Below are 23,668 nucleotides of genomic sequence, written 5' to 3' on the forward strand. Positions count from 1 at the left end.
AATTTCCCCAAGAGGCCTGAGCCCATGCAGGCTGCCAACCAGGGAGGGCACGGGTGCTCAGGCTCAGCCTAGTATGCTATGAAGCCCAACCTCTGATGCTATTTCCAAAACGAGCCATACCAAAGGAACCTTCCAGAACACGTCAGGAGGAAAGGCTTTGGGCTGTGTGTCCATTTGATTTCTCCCATTCACCCACACTCAACTCCACCCAACCTCCAGACCTTTCTCCCTCATCTGACCTATGATGGCGTCAGGGACTCCTATCAGCCCAAGCAAGTTTTCTCCCTCAATGTTTACCCTCTTTCCATAAGACTAATAATGAAAGCAGTTCATGTAGCTGTCCTCTGACCCTGTCCCCACTTGAAGAGCCGATGTGTTGCTCTCTTGCCCATCATGCCCACATGCTCATTTGGAACCATTCTGTTTTTTCTGTCCGTCTCACCGCCAGCCTTCAAGACTGTACACATGAGCGACGCCCACGCATACTTCCTTCCTGTCCATATAGTCTACCTTCAGCAGGCAAGCACCCTGCTCTGCCCTTGGAGATGAGCTTCCCACACTCATGTTGGAGCTTAGGGAACTGAGGCTTTCGGGGACCCTGTGGGCCCACAGGGAGTCAGCCCAGCTCCACCTTCAACAAGCTAGGCACAGCCCTCCTTCTCTTCCTCCCCTCACCCCTTCCCACAGCGGAAGGGGAGGAGGTCTGCACACCGCACCAAGGTCACTCTGCTGCCCCTTCTCTCCTTCAGAAATGAAGATCTTTAACACCTGATACTAATATAACCCCGTATGTTAACTATACTGGAATTAAAAACAAAACAAAACTTTAGACCCATCTGCTAATCATGGCAACCATTCAGTGGATAAGCTGTGAGTGTGAGTGTGTGTATGCACGTGGGGGTTGGAGAGTGTTGGGGGTTGCAGAGTGTTCCTCTAGTGAGGAAAGAAATGAAACCAATGTGGTAAAAGCTACCACTGACCAGAAATTATGCATAAGTGAAGAAACGAAAATGGAATTTGACAAGCCTGAGTTTCTTCCTCACAAAACAGGAAAAGAATGGGCAGCCTCGGCTCCACAACTGGGGTTTGGAGGAGCAGCAATCATGAAATCAAGATTCCCCTCCCCCCCAACAGGCTGCTATAAATGGGATGGTAAACACAGAAGCACACGCAGACACACGAATGCAGCAGTATGCCCACCCAGCATCCACTCTCCCCTCCAGAGAGTCCCTCCACTTGCCCTCAGGAAGACCACTCCCCCGGTCTCAGAGGCAGAGACCTCACCCCTTGCCTGGGGCCTGGTCAGTTTGCATATTGCAACCACTGGCCAAAGTGACCGGTTCAGCGTGGGGTGTGTGACCCAAGCTGCACCAATGAGGCTCGATTCTGAGACTTTTGTGGGAATCACCAGGAGGAAATGCTCTTTCTAGGCTGGGAAGAAATCAGGGTTATGTGTGAAGCCAACAAGGAAGGCAAGAGAATCTGATATAGGGTTTGAGCCCCGGGACTTAACACATACCTGTTATCTCTACCATCCTTTTTAAGTTTAATATGGTTTGGGTTAACTTTCTGAAGTTTATAACCAAAGACCCAAACCAATATAGAGATGATTTAGATCACAGTCTCATAGGCTGGCACATCCTCACCCTTGGTGAGAGTCACTCCTCCAACACCTAGAAAGTTCTCTCTGGCTACACAAGAGTCAAGTCTGGCTCCCTTCCCTTAGAAGAGAAAGCTCAGCCTCACTCCCCACAGAGGAGAACGCTGAGCAACTCTTACCTCGTCAGCCAGGAGAAAGAGCTTCTCTTCCCAGGCAAAGTGAATCACATCTTCTATGCACTTTCTGCTTTGTACCTGACCTAAAAAAAATCCCCAACAAAACCAGAATGCAGCTTGTAATGCTGTTTAAATTGTCCCTTGGAATGAACCCCACCAAGAATCACTCAGGTGTTCTGTGTTCCCACATGACCCTTTGGGATCACCCTCCCTAGTTACTGCCCCTGACAGGGCGTAGTCAACCTCTAGGGACCCCGAGTGTTGGCCCCACCTGTCTGACTCACTTAAGCCAGGCACATGGAGGGAGACGTGTTTCACACTCAACTTGGGAGGGGTATGTGTGTGTGTATGGGGGGGAATGTCTGTCTGGGCTAGAGCCCAGAACAGGCAAACAAACCTGAAGGGTTCAGTGAATCAGCTCTGCGGCCCCCACTCCTTACCACACACCAACAGCAGCCAATGGAGAGATCACACTGGCTGATGGAGAGTTCCCACAACGTCTCAAAGAGGCATACACAAGCTCCGTGAGTCAGGACAAGGTCTGTGCGGCTCATCGGCTTCCTTAAAGCCAATACTCAGCAGGTGCTCAGGAAGTATTTGCAGAGTGTGTGCTGAACGAAGCAGCCTGAGCACCAGCTCTGGGGTCTCCTGTCAGGGGCCACGTGGGAGCTATGCATTGCTGACTGAGGACGGGGAGCACGTGGCAGTCCTCCCTTCGAGGTCTCCCCTGGAGGACTTGACTCAACATGAACAGTGGAAACTAAACCCCCCCCCATGTTACAGAAATGAGTACAAAAAGCCAAACGGTCCTCTCCCAGTTCACAGGAAATACCGCGGGTTGAGGTGGGGAAGGGACAAATGCTGCAAGGTGGAAATGGTCTGAAACTTTCTCCTATTTCCTGACACCGACTACTGGTGTGGCAGTGGGAGTGTGACAGTTGCTCCCATACCCTGCAGGGAACAACTCTACAGTCAAGCTTGCTGACTACTTACCAAAGAAGGCTACTTCCTTACTATGCATGTATGTGAACCTATGGATATTACTTGTAACTATGTGCATATGTATGTGTGTGTCTAATATGCACATTATTTATATGCATGTATGTACCTTGATGCAGAGCAATACGTAGATTATGTTACATTTTTGTTAAAAATAAAAACACTGGGGTGCCTGGGTGGCTCAGTGGGTTATGCCTCTGCCTTCAGCTTGGGTCATGATCTCAGGGTGCTGGGATCGAGCCCTGATCGGGCTCCCTGCTCAGCAGGGAACCCGCTTCCACCCCTCCCCCGACTGCTTCTATGCCTACTTGTGATCTCTTTCAAATAAATAAATAAAATCTTTAAAAAGTAAAAATAAAAATACCTACAGTCTTCCCTGTATGAGAATATTAAGAACATGTTTGGAAAAAAGTTGTGTCTTACGAGAGAACGGTTTGATTCAACCCGATCTCAGCTCTGAACTATCAAACAATGAATCAATTCCTTTCCCAAAGGTTCAACTCTCCTCTTGCCAAACAAATGCCAAACCGGGCTTCCTATGAAGCTCAGCATTCTGGGATTCCGGAAAGGCAGCGGCCCTGGATTGTACAAGGAACCAGCCACTGTTCCCACAGACTGACAGGTGGTGGCTACCTGGGGGGGCTGGGCCTGCCTGCCAACCCTGCGGAGCTTGCCTCTGATCCCACAGAGTATCCTATAAGCGGAGAGGGGCGCCTGGGTGGCTCAGTGGGTTAAAGTCTCTGCCTTCGGCTCGGGTCATGATCCCAGAGTCCTAGGATCAAGCCCTGCATCGGGCTCTCTGCTTGGCGGGGAGCCTGCTTCCTCCTCTCTCTCTCTGCCTGCCTCTCTGCCTACTTGTGATCTCTCTGTCAAATAAATAAATAAAATGTTTAAAAAAAAAAAAAAAAGAAAGAAAGCAAGTGGAGATCTGAGCAGCAAGAACATCAAAACCACAGGCACATAGTGCCAAGGAGCGTGAAAAGAGGAACTAAGTAAGTACCAGGGCCTCATAAAGACCCACTATATGCAAGTAATTTCACTGAGGTGTGCAGTGCAGACCTGAGGACAAGGACAGCTTGTTTCTCTGCAGTGCCTGGGAGTCACTCAGAACATGCCCCAGAGCCAGCGGCTGGTTAGACACATGTGGTGGTGTCTAAGGGACCAGGACACAGCTGTGCCCAGCAGGGGGAGCCATGAGGCCACCTTACAGAAGGGATGGCTTGGACACAGAAAGGCTGGAGAGGGTCTTCCAGGTGCCTCTCACTAGAGGCTGAGCCAAACCAAAGCCAATTCCCCAAACCTAATGAGAAAATCTGTTGTTTGAGCCTGCCCAGGGTCCTTCTGTTCTTTGAGTAACAGAGCTCAGCTGTTCTACAGGGAATTGCCTCTCTCTGCACTCCAGCAGGGGCATGGGACACATACATGGCCAGAATCTTGGTGATTTGAGTGGTTCAGGAAGGGCAGGTGAACCTACTTGGGCCAAAGAGAACCTGGCCTGGAATTTTTGTTTTAAAACTTTGGGCAAGGCTCTCCGGGGAGGTCGCTCAGCAGGCAGACCAGGGCTAGAGCTGCTGAAGGTCACTCCAAGGACAGAGACTTCCTGGGAAGGACTCCTACCCAGACCTGGGGAAGGGATCGAGGTTCCTAGGGCAAGGATGCTGATTCAGGTGGACTGCTTTACCCCTGGTCTTTACAGTTCTAGGACCCAAACCCTTCAGCCTTGAGCTACATTTCTGTCTTAAAACTCAGAGTCCTGGCTTATTATCCCACTCCATCTTGACACCTTTCAGCCCAAGTGGTCACAGCGTGTGGTCCAGACAAGATACCCGGCTATCTCAGGTAGGTTTCTATTTTCCATCCCCCATCTTCCAAGAGCTGACTGGTCTTTCACACATTTAGAACCCAGAGAGCAAAACCAGCCTCTGCCCATTCATGAAGTTACTCTTTAAAAATTACTCATATTAATATACATTCACATGATCCCTTTACCTAAAATAATAAAGTCTTTAATGAAAATATTTCTTCCCAGACAGCCAGCTGATATAGTAAATGCCTGGCTACAAAGTTACCGACCCTCTAATAGAAACTAGGCATACAGAGTATTTCCCAAAATATAGGACCTGCTAACCCAAGTTTGGACCAGTAGCATCAGCATCACCTGGGAGCTCATTTAGAAAAACAAATTCTCAAGCCGCAGCCCTGCCTGATAACATCAGAGTACCTTGGAGAGGGGTCCAGCAGTTTGTTTTTTAACAAGCTACAGTCTGAGAACCACTGTCCCAGGGTAGTGGTTCTCATGCAAGGCACAGGGAATACTGACTGATGGGGGGTGGGGCCGCGGGGGGGCGGTGCATGCCCAGAGACTCTGGCAGGCAGCCCTGCCTTTGGCATTTTTTAAAAGCTCCCTTTGTGATTCTAATGTGCAACCTCAATAGAGAGCCCAGCTGTAGTCATTTTCCTTCCTCCCGCATTCTGGTTAGACTGCGCCCCTACCCCCAGGGAGCTGATGTACATAAATGAGTGTCCCAGCCAGCCGCACCCATTTTCTGCACTCTGGAATTCATGTGCTGCTTTCAGCTGATTGAAGCATCATTTGATGTTCCAAAGAAGCAGACTCCACAATCAACTCCAACGCGATTTGGCCCTGACCCAATTTATCTCAACAAAGGAGGAGAGAGCAGCCCTTGTTCTCAGCATCCAAATAGCAGTGGGGGCAAATGAAGCCAGTGGCCCAGAAAGATCAAACCAGGGAGGGCTGGGCGTTTGGTGGGGGTTTTCGTTTTTGTTTTTAAATATATAAAAATAGGAGTGCTTTTCGACTTCTGGAAGCAGGGTGTTTCAGATTGTTTGCTGTCGTTTTTAACAAGGCATTTCCTCCTCAAGTCTCAAAGTACACAAGTAACGCTGTGTCAAAGAAAACAAAAACGCACACACCAGCATTCTGACGACTGGTTCAGCAAAACAACTAGGAGTAAAGGTAAAGTGAGGCCTGTGATTAATGGGGACAGGCTGTGCATAATTAACCTCAAGGAGAGTCTTGGCAAATGCAAGAAAGCTGGGAGCAGAGAGAACATCACATTAACTCTTTAGTGACCAGACATGTAGGACACCAGCTGCCCTGCCCCTACCGCCCAAGAAACTGGCAAAGAAGTGGGGCACAGACCTGTGGGGTTCCCAGGGTTGATGATACACAGCACCTTGGGGTCACAGTGGTCTTTGGCCTCCTGCACAGCCCGCCGGAGCTCATTCACATTTAGGGCCCAGCAGTTCTCCTCATCCAGATAATAGTTCACCTGGATGGCATCGAGCTCAGAGATGACGGCCGAGTAAAGGGGGTACTGTGGGATGGGGATCATCACACCGGTCCGTGACTTGCCACCCCCAGACACCAGGATCTTCAGGATTGTCTGCAACAGAAAAGTCACGGCTTCCAGGAACACTGCCCATCTCCACCCTTTGGGGGCTGCCAGGAAGACTCCCCCAGAAGCCCCAACCCTTTTACCAGCCACCCCGCTGCCTGCCTTCAGTGCAGCCCCATGTGAGCTGCTTGACTTCCCTGAGTCTCGCTGCCCCCCATCTTTAAAACGAGGTCTGCTGTGAGGAGTAAGCAAAATGAAATGCTTTCAAGTTCTTAACACGGTAGTTAAAACACTCAATGCCTATGTTTTTTGAAGAGGCCTTTTGAAACAGTAGTCCACAAACCGGCCCTGTCTTTGCCCTTAAGTTCATTCCGTATGTCCTGGAAGGGAGGAGGGCTAGCAATCTGTCTTGTTAGTAATTACTGGTGCCCACCGCTGGGCAGACCCTGAACAAGGAAGGGATTGTCGAATCAGGATAAAATACCTATGTACTACCACCAGGTGGCGCTTCAACCTGGTTGTTTCCAGGGCCGTGTGGCTCAAGGTTTGCAGGACTCCTGAGAAACCAGGCCACCTGAACCCCATGGGGATACGGGTGGAGGTGGCAATAACTGACTGCAAACCCTGTTCTGGAAGAGTTCCCACCTTACACACAGGCCAGTTCCTCGCTGCAAGAATGCCACTGGACTCAGAAGCTCAACAACTTGATTCTTTTCACAAAATCCTGAGGAAACCTCCTTCGGCTGCTCTAGGACCTCTGCGTGTATGTGGGCTTCTCTGGGAATTGAGAGGCCTTGACAGCACAACACAGTGGAAGATGTGACGGTTGGAGACCTGAGCCCCAACACTGGAACCCCAACTGTCACAAGAGGCTGACTTAAAGACGGCAGAGCATTTAATGTTGCTGGGCCCGTTTCCTGGGCTCCAGTAAGAGCTGAATGCATCTGAAAGGATTAAAGCACTCAACGAACAGGAGAACCAAGAGCCTTGGAGGTCAAAAGACCAAGATGACCCCATCAAAGGAAGGGTCTGCACACACTCCCTGAGGAGAAAAAATAAAGGAATTGAAGGCACCAGCACTGATGAGGCTTAGGAAGGAGCATGCTTCAGAGGATTCCAAGACCACAGCTCCCTCAGACTGGGGACTTCAGAGCCCTTCTGCTAAGCACACTTTGACAACAGTCCCTCTTCACCCCGCCCACAGCTGATCCCCAGCCCAAGCCACCTCCTCCCTCATCTCCTAAACACTCCCTCACATCCATCATCCCCTTTCCAGCCGAAGTTAAAACTTAACATAAATCTAATTATCCCCTATCCATCTGTCTCTCCCCCCACCTTCAAATGCTTCAATGGACATTGTTCTTAGGACAATGACCTAAATCCTCAGCATGACCACTAAGGCCCTGTAGGACTCAGGCCCCGGCTGCCTCTCTAGACCACGTCTGGAAACTCTGGCCCTTGCTACATGTGCTCATTCACTCTGACTCTCCTTCTGCAAATGCACAGCCTCTTTCCAGCTCACAGCCTCTGCACATGTTGACCTTCTGTTCAGAACACACTCTGTCCCCTGCCTCCCCGTTCATGCCTACATATCCCCCAGATCTCTGCTCAGTCATCCTTTGAGAAGAAACCTTTCTGCTCCCCACAACCACCCCCACCCCCTGCTGCTCCTCCTGGGGCACTCTGTCCTCTTCACCCAGAAGAGAAACTGAAAGCTTGTGATATGACATTTATTTATGTGATATCAATGCTGGTCTGATCAGGCACTAGGGTGTAAGCAGAGGCCAAGTGTGTTCGGTTCCCACGGTCTCCCAAGCACCTGGTACAGCACCTTGCAGAGGAGGAACACCAGTAGGAACTAAGCGAGAGAAAGGCCAATGCCACCAGAAAGACAGGCACCCTCGAGTGCCCATGGCTCCTCTCCAGCTGGACCTGCAGAGAGCCAACCCCTCCTCCCAGGCCTGTTTCTCCCTTCTGGCACAGGCTCACATCCTTGTCCTTAACTAGGAAGGCTATTCTTCACGGGGTAAACACTGGAGAGCGAGCCACCCTCACACGTACAGAAATGCCATCACTGGCTCCTGTGGTCAGGTAAATGTTGTCCGGGTCTGCAGGCACACCGCCATCTCTCCTGGTGATGTAGGCAGCCACGTCTTCACGGATGCAATTGACGCCCTGGCTAGCACTGTAAGACCCTGTAAGACAGCAAGCAAGATAGTCACTAGAGGCAGGATGACTGGCTCTATGGAGTTGGCGACACCCATGTAATTACCTGGGGTGGGGACAGGGGGGTGGGAGGGGTTTTAGGACCCAACTCCCACTATTCTAGGTTGTGGAATCATGGCACACTGCTTAACCACCTATCCATCCACCCATCCACTCATCTGCTATCTATGCATTCGTCTACCTGCCCATCCACCAGTCTACCCACCTACCCATTCACACACTCAGTATTCACAGAGAAGCTGTTAGACGTCAAGCATTACTCCAGGTCCTGGCTTCCAATCATTCAAATGTGCCCATACCTGTTTTATCCACCCTCCTGGGGTTTATACACATTCTGTTAACATGTAAATCGCTACTGCTAGACTTGCTGTGTCTTTATCACTGCTGCCCGCACAGGCTCCCACGAAGCCTGTGGGAAGGCAAGAGCCTTCTGCAGCACTGCACAAGTTCTGTGTCATGATCTGGTGAGGGTTACACAGGTGTGTACATGTGCAAAAACTATCCAAGCTGTACACTAATATTGGTTCATTTTATTATAGGTTTGTTAATATCTCTATAAAGAGTGTTGTGTTTGTTTGTTTGTTTGTTTTAATGTCAGGCCACTATTTTTAGGAAGAATTTGAGTATATATACTTGTGCAGGCACATCTGGTAGGAGTCCCAAAGTGGTGAGGGTGAGCTCTCTGGGGAAGTGAAGGGGAGGCCAGGGGTCAAAGCTGGGAGGCCAACTTTTCACTCTATATCCTTTGACACTGTTTGAATTTTATGCCACATTTAAAGAGATCCAGCCTATTCCTTCTAAGACTACTACAAACCCAACACCAGGAGGCTTAGGGCTTCAGTGAGTATCAGTCTAGGCCCTGTACCCTGGAAGCCCTCATTTGTCTCAACGTCTGTGCATCACTGGGCTCAGCCTTCCCTTCTGACCAGCTGCTAAAATGGAGAGGGAAGGGAGGGGAGCTTAGACTAATTCTCTAAGGTCCCACGGGCAAACATGAACATGAATCAAGTCTCGGTGGTGGGTTCAAGGTCTCTTGTTACATTATTTGGAGTATTCTAATGCATCTGAAATATTCTGCAAATTAAAATAATGGAGAGGTACAAATGCTGGTATTAGAGAATCCCTCTTCTACGGAGTGACTGACTTGATTATTTCTGAGCTCCCATACTCAGAAACCTTTCCCTCTGCCTTCTCTCAATGCCCTCGCTTCTAGTCCATGGGGCCTGTCCATTCCCACACCAGCCAAGCCTTCCCTTTTTCTTGCCTCTAGCTCACCCACCTTCCACCCTTTCCTTCAGCCTTTCTGTTATGCTCCAAACCACACTGGTCTGTCAAAGCACAACTCTAGTCTCTCTCGGGGCCTGTCATGAAGATACCCACCCATACTGAGCCTCTCTCCTGACCTGCATTTTCTCCAGTTATTTACTGTAGACACATGAAGCCTGCCTCCCCATGCTGAATGTATGTTCCTTGAGGGCAGGGGCCATTACCTATTTCTTCTGTGCATCTCTGCTAGAACACCTATCCCCCTGCCTGGCCCACCCCACTACACCCCTGCTTAGGACCCACTGCCCTCAGACAGATGGCAACCTGCCTCCCAGGGCCTACAAACCTCCATCATCACCACCGCCCAACTTCCCAGCTCCATCACACTGCCCCATCCAGACCTCTTCACTTGATCACACTCAGTTCTCAAACCTCAGGGCCTTGGCACAAAACAGTTCTTCTGTCTGGCATGCATTCGCAGGTTCTCTATTACTCACCATCCCCATGAATTTGAATCATATTTGCTGCTTAAACCCTCCCTCTACATTAGAATCCCTAGTTACAGACCCATAGCATAGCTCTTCTGCTTTTTCTCTAAGAACTCATGAAAACTAGAAATTAGTTTTTGTGTGAATTCTTTTTAATGTTTGTTTCTCCCAAATCTGATCATGAACTTTTGTGAGCATAGAAATTCCATCCACCTGGTTCACCAGTGTCCCTCAGGGCCTAGAGCGATGCTCCGGTGCTCCGGGAGGGCTAGATAAGGACCTGCACCTCCCTGGACGTCTAGATTCCACCTTAATCCTATTAAGATCCAAGATACAACCTGAGAACTGAATTACTCCTCAAATAGAAAATGAGGAACTCTACGAAGAATTTTAGGGACGGCTGGGTGGGTCAGCTGGTTGAGCATCTGACTCCTGATTTTGGCTCAGGTCATAATCTCAGGGTTGTGAGACTGAGGTCCAAGTCCAGCTCTGTGCACAAAAAATACCCAGTCTGCATGAGATTATCTCTCCTTCTTCCTTTGCCCCTCCCCATACTTGTGCATGCTCTTTCTCATATAAATAAATCAATCTTAAATTTTAAAAAAGTCATTTTATTTTTTTAAGGATTTTATTTATTTATTTGACAGAGAAATCACAAGTAGGCAGAGAGGCAGAGAGAGAGAGGGGAAAGCAGGCCCCCTGCTGCAGAGAGCCCCATGTGGGGCTCGATCCCAGGACCCTGAGATCATGACCTGAGCCGACGGAAGAGGCTTAACTTAAACGGCTTAACCTTAACCCGAAGGAAGAGCCACCCAGGCGCCCAAAAAAAGTCATTTTAAAGGGCACAATTAAAACACATCCAGATGAGCTCTAAGACCTTGTTATGTATTTAATAATCCCGACCTGGGTCAGGGCTGTCCTGGGCACACTGACATTTTCTATTTCCCTTACTTCTGTGGGCTGGTAGGCTTAGTTGACAGAACACCTCCCCCAGGATGACACTGCCCTACCTCTTGCAATGGGCAGGGACTGGTGGTGACCCCCAAGGACAGGGCCTCTCCACACCTGACAAGGGGCTTTAGCACATACATCCACCTCCTTCAAAAGCCCAGGAGCTGAGTAGAGTACTTCCTAGCTCAAGGAGGAGGAGAGAGGCTCAGGGAGTACCCACCTCACCTATCCTCATAGGGTCCTCAGAACTCAGTGCAAGTCCCCAAAACCCCACACGCAGGCCAACTTTCCTCTTGCTGCCAACACCCCAAGTGGCCTCCCCAACTCCTTTCCAAAGCCCTGGCTGACAAAGTTGCAAAAACTCGAAGCTTCCTACCGGGAACAGAGAACCCCCCTCCCCGCGGCGTCAGACGGATTCCCATCAGGCATGCAGACGACAAACACTCCCTCCCCTGCCTCTCCTCACAGCTTCCAGGAATCTTAGGCCCATGGCCACAGGGTCTTGGCGCCTTTGTCCTGTGGACTGGGCAGAGGGCACAGGAGGAGAGGAGCCTGCAGGCTGAGCCTTCGGCCTGCTGGGTTGTTCTCTGACAGCTTGTGGTTTCGGCCTTGCCATACGAGGTGCTAGCCCACACCCTCCCCAGTCTGGCAGGCAGGAAAGCAAGGGGAGTTGGTCCCTTCCTGAGAGGGACACCCTGAAGGACAGTGACCAGACTCGGGCAGAGCATGGAGGGATAACCACAGCAAGGAAAGTAAGCACAGGGCTCTCATTAAAGGGAAAGAGCAGAAAAAGGGAGGGGAGGGATAGGGGAGTGGCAGAGAAGCGGAAGGTAGCTGACCCTCTGCTGAGCAAGCTACAAGAATCCCTCTCCCACGTTCCAGAGCATTCAGGCACGTGTCCTAAAAAAACTCTCAGAACAACTATTTTTCCTGGGGTGAGGAAAGTTGGATCCCTCTGTAGGCATGGGGCAAAGGAATGGGGCAAAGGCAAACAGAACAAAGAACAGGAGATGAGAACAAAGAGCCAGAGGCCCAGAGACTGGAAATCCATCTCAACAGCAAAGGGAGGGAGAGTATCATTTTCACATCTGCAGGGGCCAAATTCCAGGACCTCCCTCCATGGAGTGCTCCCCTCTTAAGGAGGCAGATGGCTGGGCGTGGGCTTCCAGCAAAGGGGACCAAAGGCCAGGGAGGTGGGAACACAAGGAATGGGAGGGTGGACAGCACTGTCAGAAAGAAGGAAGCCATCACACAGGATTCACAGGCACCTCACAGCACTCCCCTTCCCCAATAACTGGTCACCTCTTGCCATAGCGGTGACAGACAAGAAGACTGGACAAAGCCAGGCACCGCACTTTACCCAGCCCGTCACTGAGGCCCATCACTGGGTTAAACCCTCTGCTCTGAGGGGTGTCTGGGTGACTCAGGTTACCCTGATTCTTTACTTTGGCCAAGAACATGACCTCAGGGTTCTGGGGAGTCAGCTTGAAGATTCTCTCCCCTTGCCCCTGCTCATGCTCTCTAAAAAAATAAAACTTTAAAACAAACACACCAACGCTCTGCTGACAGAAGGGTCAATTACTCAAGCTGGCTCCCAGGTGTGAAACCAAACTCCAGGCCAAGGGAGGCTCCTGCAGCTCAAGTGCCCTGATCCTCCAAAAGATGGCATTTACCTCACTGCTCAGCTAACAGGAGGTTAACAGAGCAGACACGAAGAGGAAGACTGTTTTTCATTTACTCTGCGTGTTACCATCCCGTACACATTCACACACTCACATGGATAACTCTTCCTTTGGGGCCAGGGCCCAAGCCCACGCTCAGAACACATGTTCATCTCATGCCCTCCGGGACCTGACTATGGGGGGCAGGGGGGAGGGTGCTCACCCAGGCTGTTCCCGCCACAAGCCTGTAGGATCCGCCGGGCTCGCTTCTTAGCATCTTCTGGGAAGCTGGGGCTGTCCAACAGGTTTGGGTAGGTGCACAGTGCCATCACCTGGGGGTAGAGAGGCGCGGGCTGGGCTCCCAGCACCCCCAACCCCAGAGCCCCAGGAGGGCCGTGAGGACCCTGAGCATGGACACTGTGATGACCACAACTCCGGTACATGCCTCTCCACGAGGGCTCCAGCCTGCGGGGAGCTTGGGGTGGCTGGGGAGGAGCATGCTGGGCTCTTTGCAGCAGGAGATGCTGAAAGGTGGGATACATCATGACCTGGGCTTGGGACCCAAAGGGAGAGCTGCCAGAAGAGGAGCCGGGGAACAGAAGAGCCTGCCCCTCAGTCCCTGGCCCTAACTCTTCCAAAGAGTTCGGCAGTTCACACACCCAAGGCCACAAGATCCAGGGGGCTCCTGAGCAGGGGCCAGGGCTGAGCAAACAGGTGAACCCCAAATGAAAGGAGCACAGACCCCTTCCTAAAGCACAGACTGAGTGTCCTCCCCCACACTCTCAACCCCTGCCCCCTCTCTCACCGTCATCCCCTTTCCTGGCCAAAGGCCGGGTCAGTTTCCCCATCTCTATAACAGAGAAAATCACCCTAACCTCACAAATTAAGAGGATTAAGCAAGGAAGTGTTTGCAAAAGTGCCAGTAAACCCCAGCTCACCGGGCAAGTCTAAGCTGGCAGCCCAAAAGCTGTGCCAAGAGCCCTGAGGGGAAGCGAGGGCTCATGGCTCTGACACCAGCTGGGTGACTTCAGGTGGGAGCTGGCTTCCTGGTGCCTCACTTGTTCATGCGTACAACGGGCAGGGACCCGGCCTGCCCTCCTCCCACGGGCACTTGTGAAGAGGAGAGACGTGTGAAGGCTGCAGGATGCCAGCACCAGGTAGGAGAGGCTGGGTTTGCCACAGCCAGAGCCGGAGCCGGATTTGGGAACAAGTCAGCCAGCCAGAGGAGGCTGAGTCAACAGGAGCCTCTTCATGCCCAGAGCCCCAGGCACGTGTGGGGAACCGCTTCTACTCTCTCCTCCAGAGCTGTGTGACTCTAGGACACTCAGGGCGGTCCAGCCTTCTGCCTCCGCTTCCCCACCAGAGCTGCTCTGTTTGGTCTGATCCATTTCCCCAGCTTCGGGCCCAGTTTGGGGCCTCATTTGTTCACAAGCTGCTGGTATGCTCCTGAGCTCACCAGCAGTGGCCACGGGAGGGGAGCCCCAGTGACATTCCTCGGCTCAATGCCAGCCTCGGTTCTCTTCCCCAGACCCTGTGTGAGCTCCCCAAGCTAAGTCAGGTCCCTGCACCCCTCCACCAGAGAATAGGGCAGGGTCACCCCCGCCACGCCAGCCCCTGCAGCAGGCGTAAAGGGCGGGGGCCTCCGGGGCTCAGCTGCCCTGCTTGCCCAAGCCTGCGAACCTTAACCATGTAAGGACCACATTTTGCTCCATAGGATGCAGCTTTCGCCAACGCTGGTCTCTCCCTCTATTCAGGAGGCCCTTGGCATTTTTTTCTCCCGCCAGCCCACCGATCCCACAATTTTAGCCCATGCAGCATCCTTGCAGTTGGTGCCCAAACGGAAACACTAAACCCCACCTCCTGGAGATCTCAGGAGCAAGATGGGTCACATCAGCAAGGCAAGCAGGAGAGCAGCACTGACAGTGGTTACCAACCGCACACTCTCCTGTGGGCCAGGGGTCAGCACTTCATACTCAATGTCACACTGAGGCCCCCAGCTGTCCTCCAAGGCAATGCTCTGGTGACTTGCCCTTACTCAAAGCCACCCAGCTGGTAAGTGGCAGAGTCAACGCTCAAACTCGGGGTGTCTCACTTGGGATGAAAGTATCTGGACCCCCACGTATCACCTCCCAGCCCACTGGGCCTCTACCTCTCCAAGCTGCTTCTCTGACACGCTTATGAACCAAGCTCTGATCTCAGTATCCGAGACCACAGACTATGGAAGGGTATCCCTGGGAGCCTCATACGCAAGAGTAACCCCAAAGTGAGTCTAGACATTCTAGACAACTTTGGAAGGGGAGGAGACTGAGGGAGAGGCCCAGGGCACATCAGGCACCGGAGGGGTGCAGAACTCTCCATGGCACCCCCCTGTGGGACTCTGGCGCCTGCTGTGTCCCGAGGGGGCTAGACAGGGGAGGAAGCAGGAATGATAGGAGCTGGCTGGCCCACCCCAGCTCCCGATCCCTGCTCTCCCAGCAGCCTCTGCTCCTGAGCGCCAGCTTACCTGTCGGAGGAAGGTTATTGGCTGCTGGCCCATGGCCTGGGCGTCCCCGATGTTGGCACGGATAACTTCAGTGAATGGTTTTTTGATACCCTGAGCAGAGAAAAGGCAACAGGTGGTTACTTGGAGACTCAGAGATCCTGGATTCGCCAAGCAATGCCCCCACAGGATATTAATAAACACTCCTATTTTGAGCCTTACCAGGTGTCAGGCATAGTGCCAAGCCCTTGACATGGCTCGCCCCATTTAACCTTAACCACCACCGCATGAAGAACTAGTATTAATCTCATTTTACAAATGAGGAAAACGAGGCTTCAAAAGGCTAAGCAACTTGTCCGAGATCACATAATTGATAAATGCAAGTAGTGGGATTTGAAGCCAGACTCCAAGATCACTCTTCTCAACCATTATGCTCACCACCACCCACTTTCTAAGAAGGCTGCAGGAGTTCTCCTTGGCTACCAAGCACCCCGAGGCAGCTGCAGGTCCAGGGCCTGCCAGCCAACTTGGCCTGGGAAGGATGCCTAAAAAGAGGACCTTGGGGCAAAAGTGGTGGGAGGCAGGGGTCAGTAGCAGAGGCCCCCAAACATTAGGGAAAGGCCCCCACAACTTGCCCCCAAGCACGGCTCCATCTCAACAGCCTAAATAAATGGCCAGGGCACCAGAGCCACCCTCCCCTCCAGAAGACCCCCAATCAGCAGGGATCTCTAGGCTTGTTCCCTTGCAACCTGGTTTTGCAGAATAAAGAATGTGGGCTGATTTTCACAAAAAAAAAAAAAAAAAGCACCAAAGATGCAAAGAATGGCTGCAGAACTCTCAGTCACCGCCCGAGCAATGTGTTCAACACAGGAAGGAGGTCCCAGAGAGGAGGGACTCAGAGACCTGCCAACTTCAACGTCATGCGGGACAGGGGTGGGGTGACTAAAGGACTCCCGGCTGCTGAGAATGAGAAAATGCACTCTGGACGGAGGTTTTGGGGATCTGGAAATACGGGGATTCCACAGAGCTCCCAAGTCCAGAATGTGCCACTAGAAGCGTTAAGAATCAGCAGCAAGTTCAATGACCGCCCTCCCCCCCGCCCCCAGGGTGGCTGAGACAAACAGTACGAAAGCACTTGGCAGAGTACAAACATCATCATCTTACAAAGCCGGACCAAGAACGAGGTTGGGAGGGTCGTGGCAGAGAAAGGCGGCTGTGGGGCAAGGAGGAGGCAGGACCAAGAGGTGGCCTGGATGGAAAGCCTGGCCACCTTCCCATCTCCAGCTGCCCTTTCCTCAAGGACATGTTAAATTTAAATTTTAAAAATACAAATTCTATGTATTTTTATTTAAATTCAATTTTGCTGGGGCACCTGGGTGGCTCAGCGGGTTGAGCCTCTACTTTCAGCTCAGGTCATGATCTCAGGGTCTTGGGATCGAGTCCAGCATTGGGCTCTCTGCTCAGCAGGGAGCCTGCTTTCCCCTCTCTCCGGCCTGCCTCTCTACCTACTTGTGATCTATCAAATAAATATAATCTTTAAAAAAAATAAATTCAGGGTGCTTGGGCAGCTCAGTGGGTTAAAGCCTTTGCCTTCGGCTCAGGTCATGATCCTGGGGTCCTGGGATCAAGCCCCACATCGGGCTCTCTGCTCGGTGGGGAGCCTGCTTCCTCCTCTCTCTCTCTGCCTGCCTCTCTACCTACTTGTGATCTCTGTCTGTCAAATAAAGTCAAATAAAGTAAATAAAATCTTAAAAATAAATAAATAAAATAAAAAATTCAATTTTGCTAACATATATTGTATTACGGTTTCAGGGGTAGAATTTAGTGATTCATCAGTTGCATATAACACCCAGTGCTCATTCCATCAAATGCTCTCCTTCATGCCCATCTCCCAGTTACCTTATCCCCCTGAAGCAACCCTCAGTTTGTTTCCTAGAGTTAAGTGTCTCTTAGGGTTTGCCTCCCTGTTTTCTAAGGTTCTGACCCTTGTCTTTTCTCCAACTCCCACAATGTGTGAATTAAATCACCTTTAGAAAACTTTGCCTTTTCAAAATCAATAATATACACCTTAAGTAAAAAACAGTGATCTTAAGGGACAAAAGTAGCTTTTATCTCTCTGCCACCTCATCTGCCACCTCCAAGACCCTTCCATTTATCTGGCTATTCTGGAGCAAGAAGGCATGGGGTGGGGGACAGAGCCAGCTGGGGAGGGTGTCTCAGAACTGGCCATGGACCTTCATAAACAGGGCTTGGTAAGTCTCTAAACGCCTATGGGGGGAAAGAGGCCTTTTAAATCCCTGTGTCCCTTCTGCACAGCTCTTCAGGGCTGGTCAGTATGCGAAGAGGTCCCAGCTTAAGTGTCCTGAGGGCTAAGGCCCATGGGTGGCACCACCCTCTGCTCCAGGGCTAGGACAGGGGTGAGAGCAGGACCCTGGAGACAGACTGAGAGGCATGTGGCCTCAGGGCTCACCCCACAGGCAGGAGGCTGGGGGGTGGAGGAGGGGCCAGGCCATGGTATACAAAGGGGTAGGACTGACTCACCCCCATTGGCACTGGCCTGAGCTCCTGGCACGGGTCCCTCTGTCAGCATGTGAATTGCCACAGCCCCCTAGGCCTGGCCAGCTGAGCACAGGTAATTTCCATGGTATGGGCACAGTTCATTCTTTGGTAGGGATAAAATCCGTCACAGTCGAGGGCCAGGAACCAACACACAGCTGTGGGCCCTCAGCCAGCCCAATGCAGGGAGAGAATATGCCTGGAACAGAGCCCTGGATGTGCCTTTCCCATGCCCGCCCCCTGCACTGCTCCCCCAGTTCAGGGCCTGCTGACAAGAAGCCTGGGAACACTGCGCATCTCTTTTCTTGGGTCTAGGTGCCCACAGACCCCAGACATTTTGCTGTGATGGATGAGCTGGGGGTGGGGATGGGGATGAGCTGGCTCCCTTGAATGGGCAGCAGATCAGCCTGCCCAGCCAAAGGCCCCCGTATAAAGGAGACTGTTCTAGAGCAGACTCTCACCAAAAAAGCACTGAAGGTCCACACAGGATGGGAAATAACAAGGAGCCAGGGACTGACTCCTGCCCACAGTGACTTATCCAGGTCTGATCGGCACACCCAATAGTGACCTTGCCTCGGCCCAGCCCCAGGAGCCATCAGGTCAGCAGATAGCATTCCCGTTCCCTCTCACAGTATCCAGGAGCACATCTAGATAATCCACCTGCTTACATCCCACCCAGTGCTGCCTCCCTAGGCTTGGGGACGGGGTGGGGGGTGGGGGGTGGGGGGGTGGGGGGCAGGCAGTTGAGATAATGTCCGACCCAGAGAACTCCTTCCCCTCCGTTCAGCTTAAGTAGGGATATGGGAATAGGCCCTCTGGCTCAAGAGACGACCTATTTCAGAGGGTGTTAGCAAGAAGGAAAAAGACTATCAATGGCCTTCCCAGTTCACAGGCCCAACATCATTATGAAGGTTGATGGGACGAAAGCTGATTCCAACAGGCCCAAGGCAGTTTTCTTAAGCAAGGGATGGCTCCTGTCATTTCATGTGACATGTAGGGGGAAAGGCTGGGTAGGACAGTTATTCCCTGGAACAGAGCCCTTGATGTGCCTTTCCCATGCCTGCCCCTTGCACTGCTCAACCAATTCAGGGCCCACTGACAAGAAGTCTGGGAACACTGAGCATTTATTTTCTTGGGTCTGTGTACTCAAGGTCCACATGGGATGGGAAACCCTGAACTCCAGGGGTCTGTGGGAAGGTCACCAAGAGAACAGAGACTCACAGGGAAGAAGCAGGAATGATAGCTGATGAGCTCCAAATAGAATAATTCATGACAGCAAGGCTAAGGCCCAGGCAAGACAGAGCACATACTGCAGAATGCACTCCCAGACCCAGAGAGGCTCAGCATGAAGGCAAGGAAAGGGCATTCCTTGGTGCTTCTCCTCAAGCAACTCTCATTAGTTTGAGAAAAAGGCTCTTAAGAGGTTTTTTGTTTTGGGTTGTTGTTGTTTTTTTTTTTAGATTTTATTTATTTATTTGACAGACAGAGATTACAAGTAGTCAGAGAGGCAGGCAGAGAGAGAGGAGGAAGCAGGCTCCCTGCTGAGCAGAGAGTCCAATGTAGGGCTCGATCCCAGGACCCTGAGATCATGACCTGAGCCAAAGCAGAGGCTTTAACCCACTGAGCCACCCAGGCACCCCAGCTCTTAAGAGTTCTGACTTCTAGCTGTTCTCATCTCAAACTAGTCTTTAGAGGAAATAAATTGGCCCATTTTGCAGAGGCAGAAACTGAGCACAAGGTGCTCTGAAAGACTTCTCTGAGGCCTACAGCATGTAAAGCAAAGCCCAGGATGTAGGTCCATGGTGACCTGGACAAGGTGGGTGGGGGAGGGTTTGTTCTATCAGAAGCCAGCACTACCAATTTGTTTTAAATTGAACGTTGAAGAAAATGACCATGAGATTTCACCACCTGTGCTTGGCACAACCAGGGTTTCTTAGTTCTCAGGTAACTATAACTATGTGCTATATAGCACCTTCCATTTTTACCAATGTAGATGCAGCACACACTGATTTTAACAGTCACAATCAGTTTTTCCCTCTGTTTATGAATGTTTCGCTCCAACTATGTGTACTTTACAAACAGAAGTAGAGCCATTCCTGTCTCTACTCGTGCCAACTTCCTCCCCTCCTGCAATAAAGGAAAAAAGTAGTAGGTTGAGGAAGAACTGACAGATCTTTTCAAAACTCCTACTAATTGCAGCTTATTTTTAAGTGCTGCTCCCAGTGAACACCAGGATCTGAAAAGCTAATAGTTTCTCCCCATTTGGAGCTTGGAGCTGCTGTCAGGGAGAAACAGGGCCTCTCTGAGAGCACACAGACAGAACTGGAGTTGAATGGCCCCTTTCACACCCACTTAACCAACTTCTCCTCCCTCCCTCAGGCCTTCCTGAGCACTCTCCACTCCTATCACTGATGGAAGGTGGATGGGACTTGCCCCGCAAGCCACCTCAAAGTCAAACACCAGAACCACGTGTCCAGCCAAACAGTGAGTACTATCTGCAGAGCACCTGGTGAAATAATTCCAAAAGGCAGCATAAAAGCCAGGACCCCTTCAGATGGACAAGAGATACAAAAGTCAGGGCAGGGAATTGGGGGGGGGGGGCGGATCTCTGGGCCCACCAAGCCACCTTTCTCCTTTTAGGGAAGACCAAAGCCAAGAGATGATAGATTCACCCCAAGTCACCCTATAAATCCTCACCCGTCCCATCTCTACCCAATCAAACTCTTTATAACATCAGTCCCATTTTGATCACTGCAGTTCAGAACAGAGGTAGAAAAAAAATGAAGCTGTGCAGAGCCAAGCCAAAAAACGAAAAAAAAAAAAAAAAAAAAGACTGGGAAAAATATGGTTCTCTCAGAAGGGGCACTGTGTAAGCTAGCAAAGTAGATACAGGGGGTCTCCCAAAATGAAAGGTTTAAGGGAGGCTATGCTGGCTTGGCTGAGCTATGTCTCTAGCAGCTAGACTGGGACAATGTGAGAATAAAACAAGAAGGCGTTAAGTTTGAATGAAAGCACCAGAAAGGAGGTGTACACAAAACTCAACTTACTTAGGAGTAGGCTATGGGAATGTGCATCATCGTCCCTCCCAGAAATCACACAGTGCTTCCAGCTTAAATGATCAAGAAATTTGTTCACCACAATCATGGAACTGTGCCCTACTGGAACCCCTTCATGGTTCCCCACTTCACACCAAAACCCCCACTTTGCACCAGAAAGTCCTGAGCCCAGCCCCCAAACTCCAGCCCACCTTTTCTGTCTCATTCATCTCCTGTAACCTCCTGCCATAGCGCTGCTCTTCAAACAGCACCAACCCCTGACCCAAATGCCAGAACTTCCCAACCCTCCATCCTTGCTCACAGCTCCCACCTGGAATGCTCTCACATTTTTCTCTGCCTGCTAAAAAATCCCACCAGTCCTTAAAAAAAGTGGTGGGGAGAGGCTCAGGTCCATAGGTGTGCAGTCAGCCTCCTGAAGACAAAGACAGGACACCTTTCTGTCCTAATCATCCTCGTACTTCATGGAGCCCACACCCAAGCTGCTATTTAGCAAAAGGTGGAGAGAATCCCTGGAGCCTTTACCAGCTCTGAAACCAGAGGAATTAGCTTAAGTGATAAGCCCGGAACAATTTAATCTCAGCTTTGCTTTAACAGGGAAAACTGTTGTCTCAAGGACAGGCAACTCCAGTCGGCCAGTCACACAGAGCAGAGTGGCAAAACTTGTGTTTTCTGTCTCTGGCCCACCTCACACCTCGGGCCAGGAAAGCACAAAAGCCGAGCCAGCCTTCTGTGAGCCAAACCTTAAACTTAGCCGTGAAAGGAGTCAGAGGGAGACACTGGACTCTGACTAGTTCAGCTCACTATTTTCAGTCAGGAGAACTGGGCATCCCACCACTGCTTCCTCCCATACACTCATGGGACACTAAGTGATCAACTCGCCCCAGAGTCACCCAGTTCTAGAGCCTCTGAGAGCACAAGATCAAGGAACCCTCCCCCACCCGCATTCTGGGTTAGAACTATCTTAAGCAAGCAGCTGTTTCATCAGATCTTAGAAATCTTAGCAGTGTGTGCTTTTTTTTTTTTTTTTTTTTTTTTTTTTTTTTTTTTTTTTTTTTTTACACTGCCTCTCTTCACTCGGCCTCCTGAATTCCACTCAGGTTAGAATTGGTTTCTTACAGAGGTATCTCTTACACACACCCAGTCACCCTGGTTGTAGGAAATCACTCCTGGGCATGCAGTCACTTTTATATGCAACTACAAACGAAAGCCAAGATCGCAGTCAGCCAGCCACCCAAGACAAAGAAAGTCCAGGGCCATCCCACCAAGGCTCCAAAGGCTCAAGACTTTGACGACCCACTGGGGAGGAATGTATCCCCAGAGACCAAAATGTGTGGCCAATCAAGGTTTCAGTGAGGCAGGAATCCTTCAGGACCCCCCTCCACACCTCCCCTCTTGTCATGGAATCCTTACCGGCAGAACGACCAAAAAGGTCTCAGAAAGAAAAAAACCTTCCTCCCTCTCCTCCTACCTAACATGCCATCCTTCCCAACACTCCCATCCAGCACCCCCTTACACCATTCCTCCATTTTATTTTCTCCAAAGCACTTATTCACTATCTGAAATTCTCTTGTCTCTTTCTTTACTGGTTGTTGTTAACCTCTCCCCACGGACCTAGGTTCCGCCACGGGTAGGACAGCCACATAACGTGCAGTGCCTGGCACTACTGGTCGCTCAATTATAATTGATGAATTCAATTCAACAAGTGAACCGTATCTGAGGGCCTTACTTTGTGCCAGGTGCCGGGCGGGCACCAGCGGGTGAAGGGATAGGAGGAGGGCATTCTTGTTTTAGCCAACCTTGGCTGAACGAAGGAGCTGGCCACCGGAGTGAGAGGAAGCCCCAGCGGGCGGACCCCAGCCTTGAACAACTACTCTTCTCCCTCTCCCCAACCCCTGACAGTTTCGGCGACCCTAGCCTCCCTGGGCCCTCCCGCCCCGCGGCCCCAGGCGCCCGCGCTCACCCGCTGCAGCTCGAGCTCGATCTCGCCGGCCTTGAGCACGATGGGTCCCCGCACCGCATACTCCACAGCCTTCACCTGCGGGTTCATGGACTCAAGCGTAAGGATGCGCTCGCGCCGGCTCCGCTCGGGCCGCACCTTGAGCACTGCCGAGGCCTCGGCGGCCGCGCTGCTCTGACTACGACTCCACGGGCCCGGGGTCCGGGGGCAGCAGCCCCGCCGGACCAGTGCCGCTGCCCGCTGCATCGCGCGCCCGCCCAGGAGAACCTTGACACTAAAAGAAAAAGAACAAACATGTCGCGCACAGTCCAAGGCGGGCACCAGTGCCCCAACCCCCAAGCCCAGCCAAAGGGCCCTTTCAGCGAGCGGAGCCACCTTGGCTCCGGGGCCGGGTGCCCATCCCCCGGCGACTCGAACCCTTCACCGCGCTACCGCAGAACCAAAGCAGTTTTGCAAAAGCTGCGCCCAATGCACGAATGAAACGTGCCTGCTGCCGCCGCCTGGCCACCCCTAGCTGCGCCCAGCTACCGCGCGCGCCTGAAACCGGCCCCGGGCTTCGGCGCCAGCAGCCGCATTTCAGCACCCAGAGACCGCACCGCCCGGCCCCCGGCGCTCGCACACCCACAGCCGGCGGGTCCGCCCCGGGCCTGCCCACTGGCTCCTGGGCCTTGTAGTTCCCCAGTCCGCTTCCAGAGCCGACTTGGAAAGTGGTTGAACTACAAGTCCCATAGTGCTCCGCGCTGGCCAGATAGGGGGCCGGGCCGGAGGCGGGAACGGTCTTCAGACTCTGCCGGGGGCTGGGCAGGCTCTTTGTCCCCCGCTCTGGGGCTGGGGAGCTGGGCGGGGGTTTGGGCCAGGGAATGTTCTTTCAGCCTCCTACGAATCTGAGCTTTT

At 51.7% G+C, this 23,668-nt stretch overlaps 1 protein-coding gene across 2 annotated transcripts in view; it reads right to left on the reverse strand.

Moving 5' to 3' along the window:
* Window positions 1-23,354, reverse strand: part of GPT2 (glutamic--pyruvic transaminase 2) — a 33,436-nt gene extending 10,082 nt beyond the window's left edge. The window contains exons 1-7 of one of the 2 annotated variants that reach the window (XM_032854573.1): window positions 23,262-23,354; window positions 22,778-23,048; window positions 15,230-15,319; window positions 12,950-13,058; window positions 8,196-8,329; window positions 5,939-6,182; window positions 1,780-1,859 (exon numbers count right to left, since the gene is read on the reverse strand). In XM_032854573.1, coding sequence (XP_032710464.1) covers window positions 1,780-1,859; window positions 5,939-6,182; window positions 8,196-8,329; window positions 12,950-13,058; window positions 15,230-15,319; window positions 22,778-23,020 — 900 coding nt within the window. In that variant the 5' untranslated portion in view covers window positions 23,021-23,048; window positions 23,262-23,354. Of the gene's footprint in view, window positions 1-1,779; window positions 1,860-5,938; window positions 6,183-8,195; window positions 8,330-12,949; window positions 13,059-15,229; window positions 15,320-22,777; window positions 23,049-23,149; window positions 23,220-23,261 lie in introns of those variants that run through there. The other variant, XM_032854574.1, reaches the window with a different exon arrangement.
* Window positions 23,355-23,668: the final 314 nt, after the last annotated feature.

This window comes from Lontra canadensis, unplaced genomic scaffold (genome assembly GCF_010015895.1).
Source record: "Lontra canadensis isolate GAN:19392208 unplaced genomic scaffold, GSC_riverotter_1.0 scaffold8, whole genome shotgun sequence".
NCBI classification, from domain to species: Eukaryota; Metazoa; Chordata; class Mammalia; order Carnivora; family Mustelidae; genus Lontra; species Lontra canadensis.